The 14346-nt window shown below is 35.8% G+C and overlaps 1 protein-coding gene across 2 annotated transcripts; it reads right to left on the bottom strand.

Annotated features, from left to right (window-relative positions):
* Positions 1-241: 241 nt before the first annotated feature.
* Positions 242-14138, bottom strand: SUF4 (zinc finger (C2H2 type) family protein). 2 transcript variants are annotated; one of them, XM_088953718.1, is made up of 7 exons: positions 13373-13978; positions 11990-12090; positions 8416-8542; positions 4108-4526; positions 1641-1795; positions 1481-1534; positions 242-734 (listed from the first exon to the last, which is right to left on the bottom strand). In XM_088953718.1, exons 1-7 carry the CDS (start codon positions 13561-13563, stop codon positions 663-665), a joined length of 1119 nt encoding a protein of 372 aa, XP_088809844.1. In that variant the 5' UTR covers positions 13564-13978; the 3' UTR covers positions 242-662. The 2 variants fall into 2 exon arrangements, with proteins under 2 accessions (XP_088809844.1, XP_088809843.1); XM_088953717.1 differs by having other exon boundaries at positions 242-1534; positions 13373-14138.
* Between the last annotated feature and the right edge of the window lie 208 nt (positions 14139-14346).

The following is a 14346-nucleotide window of genomic DNA, read 5'->3' as shown; positions in this document are numbered from 1 at the left end:
ACAATACCAAAAATAGATCCCTCTAGTCCATTATTCTTCTAATAAATCTTACAAAATGTGATAACTGCATTCTAGAAACATCCATCAACCAATATCCATGACGACAAGCAATTCAATCATTTTATTGGCCGCAGGTGGTGTGTGACTCAAAAACAAGAATTACAGCTATCAAAAAACGAACAGGAATTACAAGTTTAGTACAAATCAACATGGAAAAGTAGCAAGCAGGGAATACTGACTGTAGTGCAAAAATACCTGATTCAATAAACATAGATGTATCATGGTACATTATCTTCAAGAGTTAGCTAAATTTGTAATTATCACTACTGCTAGTCGGGGATTAAAGGATAATTAAAACATAGACCGAGGAAATGGCATCTGAGAAAAGTTGAAACTTTAAAAAGCATATTCAGTACCGTTACTTGTTGAGACCTCCATGTTCCAAAAAAATGGCTCTCTGTAGCTATCTTCCATCGTAAGTACAACACTGATTGTCATGACTGACAGGAGTTAAGATTCCAAAATAACTCACAAAGAATAAGATGATTGATCTACTCTTGGGATTTATAGCCACGATTGTCCTTCTAACTTTCACATCCCAGGTAAGAAAGTAAATAAGCTACAAGTTTGAAGACCTCCCATGTACATGTAACATAGCAGACCTAGAAAGCCATTCGACCAGCAAGCCTGCTTTCAGATATTCTTCTGTCTATGGCTGCGTCAACTGAGTTCATCTGGAAGAAAATAGAAAAGACAACACTGAAAATCAGAAAGGGACTGCAACCACAAACCAACCAATGAATCACATATTAATGCTGGCTTCTACACAAAAGATACTAAACTTGTGACAGAAGCTGACCTGGGCCAAGTCTGAATTCACTGTATGATCATAAAAAAGATAACAAGAAATGCTCTAGATAGGAAAATGCCTGTTGGCAATATTCTTGTTCCTCCCCAAACCACCATATATTGTAATCGTAACACAGGGAGAACGAATATGAACCAACAAATTCAAATTCCATGAAAGCAAAATACATACACTATACTTTTCGCGTAGGGCCGAAGCTAGGTTGGAGAACCCTCGTGTAGATCGCAGCACACTTGTCAGATATGTAAATGCTAGGTACCAGAAAAGATAATGTGCATACCTACTTGAATCTTTTGATGGCCACAAAATCGGTGGAATTGCTTGGAAACCGCAGAGAGTGGCAGTTAAAAATAGCACCATGGCCCCTCAAACAAACATGTTTGGAACTAAGAGTAATATACGATTAAGGCTCATGGAATCTTCACAAATTGTGTTCTTTTTAACAGGGGAATAAGTCCAGGGATTCATACAAGATACTCTTAACATATGAAAAAATGCACAAGCAATTAATCTGAAAGCATCAAAAGGTAAAAGCCTACCAATCCATGGGACATGCAGGGATAGTTGCATGTCATTTTGAATGAATGAGAAAGAGATATAGTTACAACTTACCTGGCTAGTTTCATCATGCACCTGATACTTCGGTAAGGACATCCTTCTTTCCTCCTGCACATAATGCAAAACATTACATCAACAGGAAATTGAGAACTGTGTTCAAATTTAAGTAATAAAAAAAAAGAAAGATATGACTAGAACAGTACAGCCATCTTACCATGGACATGGCCTCATCGTCCCAAACTAAATAGACCTCATTGGTGGCTGGCTGGCTAGCAGGAACTTTATTAGCAATTACAGGAGGGGGACCTATTGAAGGACCACCAGTATTTGGACCTGAGGCATATGTATGTGAATTGGCATATGAACCACCTGCAGCAAAGAAACAGAGAGAAATGTATCAAAGCCACAGCTTGAAGTTTCTGAGAGACTAAATCTGATGCCTAGTAACTCAGGATACCAAATTTAAAAGTGTATCCTTACAAAAGCATTACTTCGAGAAAAAGAAATCATCTCTAATAGCCACATATTGTTGTTTGCAAGATAAAAAGAGAGTTCAGAATCTTGATTGAATAAAAAGGGGAATAAACTAAAGCAAACCCGTGATTGAACCAAAATAAATTATTTAATTATTAAACAAATAATTACATAATTTCTAAACAATAAGATAATTGTACTTCTACACAAACATACTAGAATCAATGAATAGCAATTCCTAAAGTATTTCCTATATTAATGGAACACATGTGCTCTAATCCGTGATGCCCTTACCTCAAATATGACACAAGCTACATGGTGTCATTTTATGCAAACAAGTGAAGGTGAGTACCAAAATGTACAGATTGTAGCTGATTTCATGTAGAAAAGCTCAATTTAAAGTATGTTTAATTGAAAGTTTCAGAAAAATTAGGATTTTGTCCTCACAAAATCCATCATGGGAATTTGGATTTTGTCCTCACACCATCCTCAACAGCCCTTTAAGCCGTGCATTGGGAACTTCTCCATACTCGTATGTTTCTATTCATAGGGAGATATTCCTAATGCACAGCTGTGAAAGCTGTGAGGATGGATTTTGTGTGGACAAAATCAGCTCTCGTTTCAGAGTATAGCAGGCAGCAGCTAAGAGTTGAAAAATGTGGATCACAAGAACCCAGGTAGCACTGGAAGTAAAGGGGCAAGGATCAGGGAAAACGCAATGGCTGAATAATAGGGCTAATAGAATAATCAGAAACGGATAAGTAACAATCAAGGTTTGTGTATTGGAAGAGAAGAACAATCAACACAAGTGGCAGCACCAACATATAATGAGGAAAATGAAATTTCCAACATGGGGTACCCTATGTAAATTGATCGAGTAACAGTTTAGCAGACACATTTGGCCCAGCAAAGAGCAACCAGGGATCATTTGTTTTGGGCTTAAATGTAATATTAAGTCACAATAGGGATGCACGGCACTTCTTAAATATGGCAAACCAGACTAGTGCTGGGCACCAGCTCTTTATAGTTTGTACAGACTTCTCTTTCATAATTTTAAGAAAGTTATCATGTATCCATCAGGAAGCTGCAGCTACCTTAGGGATCCTCTCTCTTTGTACATTAGATTCTTTTATAGTTAATAATATAAAAACAAGAATAAAAAAAATGAAAAAGGAGATGCTTTTTAAGTTCTCTTCCTATCAGTGTTGTAGTTGTACTGGTAGAGTCACCACAAACAAGAAGTACATCTAGTCAAAGGTTACACTCTTTATTTGAAAAAAAAAAAAACAAACAAAAACAAATGCGATAATTCCCTGTCCTTCCTATCCTACCTGACCTAAATTTTTTATGTTTGCAAAACAAAGACTGAATGTTTCATGTCACTCTTGTATTGCTTGTTTACAATCTATTTTAACTTATTTATGGGATAGCATCAATATCTTAAATCTAGAACATATTAGTTTATGTCTGCCTAGTCAGCACCTAGGCATGAACTAATCACTGGTATCAACTGTCACCTTCACATCACTGCTTTGATAATCAAATGCTAGACGGCATTAAATGACCTTAAGACACTTGTAAGCATCATACATGGACATCCAAGCTAAAGCACAATGATTTCCATGTATATCAAAAGATTCAAAATAACTTCCAATGATACAGAATTAGCTTATATTTGTTTTTAATGAATAATACATAACTACCTTATATTAAAGCATAGCATGGCAGGATGATCAGCAGCTTACCAGAGACCCATTTTGTCTCCATTAAAGCTAAAATAACTTTACTCAGACATAACATTAACAGTAACAATTAAAATAACAATGACAATGACAATAATAATAACAACAACAACAACAATAATAATAATAAAGTTACCACCAAGAAACCCCAAAAACACTTAAACAATACTCGTCAGACACCATATGCCTTCAGTTTCTTTTTTATCTCTTGGAGTAAGTAATGAAGCAAAGGCATTCAAAATCAAAATGAATAAAACCATTTTGGCATAAAAAAATCAGCACAAACAAAAAGGAAACAAAACCAAAAGCCTTGGAATATACAAAGAAGATTCCATGATCACAATCACATCAAAAGCCTACAACACATGGAACTTTGAAACTACCGTCAAAATTCATAATCCATGAGCTTTTTTTATGCAAGTGTACTAGATTTGTTAATAGATATTATGTAGGAAGAAATCAAACCTTGAGCAGTCGTTCCATGGTAACTACTAGCCACGGAAGTGTTAACACTAGAATATGAGTCAACTGAGTTTTTTAGGTCTGCAGGAGAGCTTGATGGAATGGTTGCTGTAAGTGCAGGTGCAGGAAATGGTGAACTTTGACTTGAAGTATTAGAATTAACACCAACAGGAAACAAAGGTTGAGATACAGGAACCAGTGGTGTAGATGTGGGTAATCCAGGTGGAGTGATCGGAAATGATGGTTGAAGTGGAGAAGTAGTGGGTAACAAAGGTTTCACATTCTGTACAGGAAACAGAGGTTGATGTGCCAATCCCATAGGTGCAGCAGGAGGTACTGAAACTGCAGGATGTTGATGGAACCAAGGTTGTGGACGAGGAGGAACTGGCCAACCTGAGGGTGGCGCTGCTAATGCAGAATAACTACAGGCAAACATAAAAAGAATCAGTAAGAAAAGATTTACATGTGCTATCATTTCATGGCATAGAGCAGTGACATACACATGAATGATCAAATAAATATTTATTAATTATAGAAAGAACATGCCCTAGGAGCAAGAGCAAAGAAAGATAATCATAAATAAGGAAACTTCAAAGACAACAAGAGTAAGGATAGTAACATTCAAAGCTTTCCATTACAAGTGCATGGATAAATATCACATGGTCTTAAGAAATGTTTTGAACTGCTTATAGTTCATCAACCCATAAAAAACACTAGATCAACTTGCTCTGAATGGTTCTAAACCCAGATCAAGTTTCTGATTCATGGCTCAAAATTAAAATCAATTGAAGATACTAACTATATTAAAAAAAGGATAACATTGGTAAACTGTCACTAAAAATTTAAAAAAAAAAAAAGCATGTAATGTATAGAAAACATTGCCAACAAAAAGTTTATAATGCAGATAAATGAAATTGCAAAAATCAAAAGAAAAAATAAAGATATTCAAAAATACTAAGAAAAACCCATCTGCTTCATATAGAAAAACAGCAAAATCACCAAGGACTAGTTTTCCCCCAAAGATTCAGGTTGTTAGCAATCCCAGTTTGTGGCAAGCTCTGAAAGGTTTGGAGGTGTGTATAGGGCAGCAACAATTTGGACAATTTGGGAAGAAGAAAGAAATGAAAGATTATTCACGGAAAATAGCAGAGTTTAGAAGACATTGCTGAAGGAATGAAGTAAAAGACTGCATGCTGGGTAAAAAGCTTGGAAACTTCCGAATTGATGATGGTAGATGATATTCAAGGAGCCTGGTTTGAAGTAGCAAATTCAGCAGCTGTGAAAGATACAATAATTATGGATTGGAAGCCCCCTCAGTTTAACAGATTAAAACTGAACTTTGATGGAAGCTCAATAGGAAATCCAGGGTTGTCAGGAATTGGAGGTGTGTTTAGGGATGCTACAGGTAAAGTGGTGACTGTGTTATCCGGGCCAAATGGAGTAGGGGACACTGTGAGAGCAGAACTATTAGCCTTACACCAAGGCCTGAAGCTCGCAAAGCAACCTGATTTTAAGAACCTAAAGATTGAGAGTGACTCAACTGGTAACCTCTTGGATGAATGACAACAGCCCAGGTGGCAAAAGAAAAAAGAAAATTTTTAAGAAAAGGCCAAATTGGTGTTTGTCTCCTAAGTGGTGCGTCTTGTGTAAGGTGAACGTTGAGAGTTCTTTCCATCTTCTAATTTTATGTCCCTTTGCTTGTTGTATTTGGGATTGGTTCTGCTCTCTTTTTGGGTGCAGGTGGAACCTTCATGGCAGCTTGGAAGGTCTCTTTAGTCCATCGTTTCTGAGGAGCACAAAGAGAAGAGGTAGAATCCTATGGAAGTGTTTAAGGGCAGTGGTGGTGTGGTCAGTTTGGAAAGAAATAAGGAGGCACTAGTGGAGATTGTTACAGTAAGAGCTGCACATTGGGTGAAAACTCTAAAAGTATTCTCAGACTTCTCAATGGATGACTTCTTCTGGAACTGGAGGTCAATTGCCCTTTCCTCTTATGGGAAACCCCCAAGCACAGTTTCAAATGTCGCAAAATGTTGCTAATGTCGCCCGACATATGTCGATGTCGAGGCTCACTGACATAAAAATGGATGGTAATATAAAATTATAAAAATTACATTATTTCAGTCGACATTTCCTATATTTCGGAAATGTCAACCAAACTGGTCCAAATAACCAATAAAGAAAGACTTTTTCCTATTATGTCGACAGTATGTCGATTATGTTGAGATGTCAATAATGTCAACGGGATGTCAACTAATGTACATTAATAATATAATATATTAGTATATTATATTATTATAATACAGTATATTAATATAAATTATTTCATTAATAATTTCTCTTTAATATTTCAAATAAAATATTTATAAAAAAGAATAACAAAATATAAAAACAAAAGAATAAATTAATTACTTTATAATATAAAACATACAATATTTTTCAAGTAATAAAATATTAACTAGTTAGTATTCTTTTAAATATTTATTAAATTTTATAATAAATAATGTTCTACATTTAATATAAAAAATCAGAATAAATTTATTAAATTTTATACTAAATCATAATTTATTATAAGTTTAGTATTAAAAATCATAATAAATTCATTAAGTTTTATAAGAAATCAGAATTTATCATAATCTTAATACCACAAAAAGGAGAATCAGTTTATTAAATTTATAATAAAACACAATGTATTATAACTTTAATATTTAAAAAATCAGAATAAATGTATTTCTATTTACTAGTGTGAAATAAATATATTAGAATTTACAATAAATCAGAATTAAAAATAAGAAAAGAAAATGTCAGATAACCTTGTAAAAACATCAAAATGCATAATAAATCATTAAATTGTCATTTACTAATTTGTTATTGATCTTAGTTTCTTAGCTTTATATAATGGTTGGGAATAAGATAATAGTATAGAAATATGTATTAATGCTTCTTTTATCATTTTACAAAATATCATTGCATATTTCCGCAATGTCTCTAATTTTTACAATATTTCCCCTCAACATTTCCGACATATGTCCTATATTTTGGTAAGCAACATTTTCATCGACATCGACATTTTAAACCTTGCCCCACCCCACCCCACCCCCCCAAGTGGTGGGTGGACGAAGCTGAACTTCAATGGAAGTAGCTTTGGCAATCCCGGGCCTTCCGGAATTAGTGGAGTGTTTATAGATGAGAATGGGAATATATGTTGTGGCTTGTATTCGGGACCTATTGATCAAGATCACTCAATAAGAGCTGAATTTTTGGCTGCTATTGTTGGGGTGCAAAAAGCTAAGGATATGGGAATTACTAGGCTGATTCTTGAAGGGAACTCAACAATAGTCGTTGGCTGGTTGAAAAAAGGAGGAGTTATGGCATTCAGAAATGATTTCAAAAGATTCAAGATGATCTCAAGAAATACGCAAATCCATGTAGGTTGGGTTAGGAGGTCTGCAAATGGGTTGGCAGATGGATTGGCTAAGGAACTCATCATAGGAAGCATTTGTTTTGGGCTCAATGTTAACTGTGTGGGGGATCTTTGCTGTAAAGAGTCTTTCACCTAACAACTTCTTATTGCACAATTTTGTTCTTTAATCTTAATAAAAATTTTTTGAGTTGCTAATCAGAAAAAAAAATGACAACAGTCCAGGTTTGGATATTCAGACATCTAATAAGAGAAATCAAGAACATGGCAAAGCACTTAGAGGCAACCTTCAGATGGGTAAAGACAGCAGAAAGTGGGATGGCTGATTGCATGGCAAAACAAGATGTGTATACCGTATACGGATCAAGTGTTCTGAGAAGATTTGTAATAGGAACTGTCGCACTTGAATTTTAATTCTCTCTCTTTGAATACACATTGCAATGCTTTTCCAGTAATTTAATGAATTGACTACTGATTACTGATCAAAAAAAAAAGTTTGGAGGTCCACCCAGACCTGATTTGAAACATTGCCCAACCAAGACATTGATCCAGCAAGTCAGATAAATTACTGGTCACAATCCCGGTTCCTAGATTCAATCAGCCCCTAACCCACTATATTACAAAAAATAATGTTGACTTGGTCAACAGCCCATCAACCAAGACATTGAACCATTGACCATTCAATGGATTTCTGGTTTTTGTATTATTTTAACTCTTCAATTTTTTTATAATAACAACACAAGTTGACCTGGATGTTTGAACACTGACCCATTAACCCAGACAGATAAGTGGTTCAACCTCCAGACCATATTTAGGAAGACAAAACAAATGTGTGTCAATTCAGTAGCAGAAACACAATATTCAACCAGGAAATTTCAGAGCAAGGAATTTACATTGGCTGCATTGCACCAATTTGTGGTTGAGGAGGAAATCCAACACCTACTGATCCTGGTACAACACCACCAACAAGTTTGGAGGTTGGAATCTCCACCTTGGCCATCTTTGATGGTGCATCCTCGTCTGCAAAGAATTTATGTTACTCATCAGAAAATGCATCTAATTAAAATAACAACTACAACAGAATAAATGTCTAACCAGGTGGCTCCCAAACTTGGATACCACCATTTGGGACTACAAAGATCTCATAAAAAAAGTAAAGTGGTTAACCAGTAACATGAGAGTTGAGGTAAAATGGGTTAGTAGGTCTGTGCTAATTCTTTGGCCGATGCTTTAGCCAAACAGGGGGTTTCTAGGGAAGATCTTTTTTGTGCTTCTATGTAAGTTGTTATTAATTTGGAAATCTGTACTTAACTAGCCCGGAGAGGTTGCAACTCATACCTTTCCTTGAGGACTTTGTACTATTGTCTATTGCTGTTTTATAAAATCATTTCAATTATCAAAAATAAATAAATAAATGTCTAATAAAACATGTACCACCCCTCGTATGTAATATAGTTCATGATTACTTAATGTAATAAAGTTCAGCATCTCCTATTAATATGTAAAAATAAATACATTTTTCCATTTTTCTGGAGAAAAGATAACAGAATTTCATTGAAAAAGTGAAAGTACACAGGAATCAGTTTATCACTATATAATACATCCAAACAAGCACCTATTTTCGCTAATCCATCTGCGACAGAATTAAGTTCCCTCAGAATCCAAGTCAAATCTGCATTTAACAGTTCTAAAGATTCTCTAGCTTCTGCGAGAAAATGACTCAATATCCTCTTATCTCTTAGCCATTTTATGGTATCTGTATAGTGATAGGCTTCCTCCTTTGTAAACTTTTGGGGCTCTACCCCTGGCTTTGTACATCCTCTCATGTACTGCTTTTTCTAATGAATTATGGTTAAATTTTCCTCAAAAAAAAAAGTTAAGACATTTTTCCATTTTAATAAAAAGGATGAAGGTTACCATGTCACTTAACACATCTGCAAGCACCTACATTACAAACTCTCAAAGAACCAAAAGAATCATTACAGCCAGATCTTTCAATATGGATCATGGCAGGAAACTCAAATGGATTCTCCTCTTTGCCCAATCCTTAATATGCAACCATAGAATCTTCAATTCTTCCCTCTCCACTCCAGCAAAGTGGGATGGTAGGAGTAGACTTCTACTTACCCTCTTGATTTCACTTATTGAATAAAAATTCACACTATTATTGTTGAAAAAAAAAGAAATATAATCTTGAATTCATAAGGTAAATCTTTGGAATAAATATGCATTTATAGTTTTATACTATTCTTTTTTTTTTTGATAAATGAGTAATTTTATTGAAAAAAATATCAGAAATTTATGCAGCCTAGGAAGAGGCACGAGATGTTACCTCCCCCAAGGACTGAATCATAAACACTAAAACATGCCCAAACCTGAGATACAAATTACAAATTAGACAAAAACAGATCACCCCTTGACACCCCTTGCTTGGCCAGAGAATCAGCCATTACATTTGCTGATCTGCTAACCCACTGAAACCTAACAGTCATATTTCTTGTCATCCATTTGACTTTCTTTAACAGATACCTGTAGCCCCAACAAACTGTGTCTGGGCTATTCAGCCAACCCACTACTACCTTGGAGTCTCCTTCTACTAACAAATTGTTCACTCCTAATTGACTAGCCATCTGTATACCTTGTACCGCTGCTAGTAGTTCTGCCCTTACAGAATCACCTTCACCCACTGGTCCTGAGAAAAGAGACAACACATTGCTGTCTTTCTCTCAGAATCCTTCCAATTCCGGATGGCCCTGGGTTACCTTCACCCACTGTTCATTTTATACACAATCAATTATAAAACATTTAAATGGTTCCATATTGGTTGTATTTGATATACGATTCTACATTTAATTTGATTTGTTTCACAATTCTGAATAAATGATTTTAAGTCAAAAGATTTAAGCCTAGGGCTCAAACAACCAAAGAACTCTTTCATTTCATGTGTGTTGCAAAACAAAATGGAACTGCTTATAATGACTGTGAACACTCAAGTTCTACTAGAAGAAATCCCAACCATTCATTTCTTCTAACATTAATAAACAACAAAAACAGTATGAAAAGTTGGCAGGATGCAAATATCCTTAGATTCAATGGCTTTAAACAAATGACCTTGCTTAGAACTCATATGACTCAACATAAAGTGATAAAACTGTAATGATGATGTAGGTGTGGGGTAAAGGAGGGGCTTTAGGTAATCAAGGATGAAGAATAAGGATGGAGAAGCAAGTAGAGAGAGATGAACTCTTGTTGTTACAGTATAAAGCACAGATAAACTCACCTACGCACACAGGCGAAGCACAACACTTTCAAAAGGCATGCACCTGCTGCGCCTTGCACTTCAGCACAGGCACATGCCTTTTGAAAATTTCCACATTTTTTTAATTTTTTCTGCCTTCCATGCCTAGAAACTGAGCCAGGGACAGAACCCCCAAACAAGTCCATATAAGAATCTTAAATTCTTAATCCCTATAAAAAAAGATTTTAAACCCCATATTTTCTAATCTCGCTCATTCATCCATCCTAATAAGAGATTTTTAAAAGACAATAAAAGTTGTAAAATCTTTTTTATAGGGATTAGGAATTTAAGACCCTGATATGGACTTGTTTGGACTTGCCTTGAGGGGCTTGGTACAAAGGCAGTTCGTAGAATTAGGAATGCATAATGTTTAACACCACATTAGCTATTTGAAATAATGCAATTGGAATAAAATAAAGAGATTGAGAGTTTTACATGCTAGAATATGTTTTATATGTTATGCTTGATTTTATTTTTTAAATATGTTTTACATGTTATATTTATGCATTTTAATTTGAGCTAATAGGTTTTTAAAACATTTATTTTAAAATTTAAGTTTATAACTTTATATTTTTAATTAATATGCTGTTTGATATTTTTTGCTTTTTTTTAATTTTTGGAATTTGTTCGAATATTTTGGCTTTTTAATTTTTGTTTTTTTTTTTTTTTGAATTTTTTGGCTCGTGCCTCAGGTGCAAAATGACACGCGCTTTTAAAACACTGATCTATGCTGAATATATAGGGTACAGGGACTCCACAAGGAGACCCCCCCGAGTGCCATGTTAGGTCGGTATTCAACAAGTCTGATGCAGCTAAAGCGCCTATTTAGAATAGTCCATGCAACATAACATAGTTGGAGATGCAATGCCTTAATTTTCCCTTTTTCCAAATAAATCCTTCAATGGTCAAATGGAGAAAACAATAAACAAATTGCCCCAAGCCAAATATAGATCATAGCAGCAAACAACATAGGTGTCTCACTCATATGGGAGGCAACAGGATTAGGCACTCCAACAAATAAAGATAACGTGGAGGCGACACAACATTTTAATATTTCTCAGTAAGCAATAGGATGCAAAAGTAGTTGTTATTTGTGAATCACAAACAGAACACAATCGTGCATCTCCAAATAAGGAAATACACAAGAAAGCATATCCATGGAAGATTACCTTGCTCCCCATAATGAGCTGCTAAAATTTCAGGTGGAATTCCTTGCATTCCAAAAATTTCAATTTCAGTTGATTCTCTGTCAGGTTTAGCATTAGGAACTCTGCGACAGTCATTGCATCAAGGATAATCAGTCCATGCAACACAACTTACAATAGCAACGTAATAGCTAACACGTTACCAGTATAATATCATATCATAGGAGAAGAAGTAATAAAACATTTCTTTACGAGTACCAGGCACCTTGTCAAAATGGGGGAAACCAGAAAGATTGGTAAAATTTAAGTACATGCATACATATATACCTATAGAAAATTAGTATGCTGGATTCTTTGGGTTTGAATTCTGTTCGAGAAAACATTCAAATAGACTATACTATACACCTGGACACAGTATTGTCAATAACCATGGGGCCTCACATCTAATAGAAAGCTCAAGGAAAGCACTGCATTTGATCTCCCACAGATAGGAAGGAAGATTTACAGGACAGAAATAAACAAATACTGTTAAATTCTCACCAACCAACCAAACAATAGGATACTCCTTCAAAGCTAAAGATTCATATTCCAGACCAGATTCAGAGAGAGTCAATACAGTTTCTCCAGTGTTGACTCTTTATAGTTAGAATATGCTACTAGCACTAGCTTTGAACCACCGGCATGTCTATTACCATTGACTAAAAGGCATGTTATTTCAGAACGTAAAGCTATTAGAACTAAGTTTTTCAAAGTTTTAATGAATACAAGATAACCAGATACCAATTTACAAGACACCAGACAGCCACATCAACTCATACTCCCCTCAAGCTACCAGTAAGAACTCATGCTCCAGGTAATAGGAAATGGAAAATTAACGGTATTCTTTTCGTCGGAATTCCTGATTCCATCCACTATATAAATCCAATATTGTTTTCATGGCAGCATTTCAATCAACGTTACAGTAACCCATCGCCACTGTCCTAACAGCGTGGCCGCATTGTAATAGAGCAACAACAGCATACTTTTTCTACTTCATTATAAACTACAAAGAAATTTAACCAAGCTTTTACCAGGAAAATGAAAAATAAAATAGTGACCTAAAATTATAAAAAAAAAAATAATAATAATAATAAAGGAGAGAATAACTTCCATTCGAATTATGAACAAGCTTTTATCCTTTATCGTAAAACATCCCAATTTTATATTTTCAAGTTTTCATATTGTTACGCGTTACAGATGGGAAAAAAGACTTTGAAACCAATCACGTTACAAATGACGCAATAGAAACAATCAAGAAAACGCATAATCAGAAGAGCAGAAAAAAATAAGCAAAACAAGCATGCTTGGAAGAAACACCAAATAATCGATTTTTTTAGATCTTTCCATGAAGGTAATTAGAAAACATACCTTGTGACGGTCTCCTTGTGAACCTGAAGAACATGAATGGCCATTCCCCCAGCCGTGGATAGCTTTTTATGGCAAACATGACATTTGAAATGCCTGGCTTTCTGGTGCTGAACAAGGATCTTCTCGTCGTCGAATTCTCGATCGCAGTAGTAACACCAGACCTTCGACGGCCTCTTCTTCTTCTTCCCCATCTCCCTCTCTACGGCGCTCCTCCTCTTCCGGGTTAGGGCTTCTTCCCCTCTTCTCTTCCTTCCTCTGCGGCTGAAGAAACAATTAGGGTTTAATCCCCTTCCGTCACAACCAGTTACAGCTAGGGATCCTAGGGTTAGGGTTTATGCCTCTCTCTCTCTTTCTCGCCTCTCTCTCTCTTTCTCACCTCTCTCCAAAGAAGACAACGAAGAGAACTCTCTCTCTCTCTCTCTGCTCAATGATTTCTTCGGTTTATTGAACGGGAGAATATTAATCGAGGGAGGGTTTCGCACGATCTTCCCATTCTGATTGTCAAAAAGGAGAGAGCCCCTTTCTCCGGGTGCGGGAGGGACTGGGGGAGTGGGACCTTTGATTGATGTATATAGCATAATTCTTTAGCACCGGACAAATCTGTTTGAAGTTTTCCTCCGTTGGATGAAACCATCTTATAGAAAATGTAAGTGAACTACACTATAATGGTAGAATACTAAAAGCGACCCTCAACCAAGGTCGGCCCGAGCTAATCCGGGGCCTGGGGAGGGTTAGAAGACCGTATACTGGAACCCGCGTTCCGTTTTTTTGCCAAAAGAAAAACATAAAAGCTGCCATTTATGAAGGAGCATCACTACAAAAAGGTCTTTGGTTGGAGTTGATACCCGACCTAGTGCGGACAGCTCGGATAGTGGACTCAATAGGTCGCTTGGTCGAGCTGCAATAGACATCAGAGTGACTTGGTTGTTTTATCTAGGGTGGGTATTCTGATGCTTTAGCAAACTCAATATATG

This window comes from Nelumbo lutea, chromosome 7 (assembly GCF_056320005.1).
Source record: "Nelumbo lutea isolate HS-2025 chromosome 7, American lotus-T2T, whole genome shotgun sequence".
NCBI classification, from domain to species: Eukaryota; Viridiplantae; Streptophyta; class Magnoliopsida; order Proteales; family Nelumbonaceae; genus Nelumbo; species Nelumbo lutea.
This window is presented reverse-complemented; position numbering and strand designations above follow the sequence as displayed.

Coding starts and splice junctions, on each gene's coding strand:
- SUF4 (XM_088953717.1), bottom strand. CDS start 13,563: ATGGGGAAGAAGAAGAAGAGGCCGTCGAAGGTCTGGTGTTACTACTGC. Junction 8,543..11,989: donor AGCTCATTATGGGGAGCAAG/GTAATCTTCCAT, acceptor AATTCTTTGCAG/ACGAGGATGCACCATCAAAG. Junction 1,796..4,107: donor CCATGGAACGACTGCTCAAG/GTTTGATTTCTT, acceptor TCTTTGCTGCAG/GTGGTTCATATGCCAATTCA.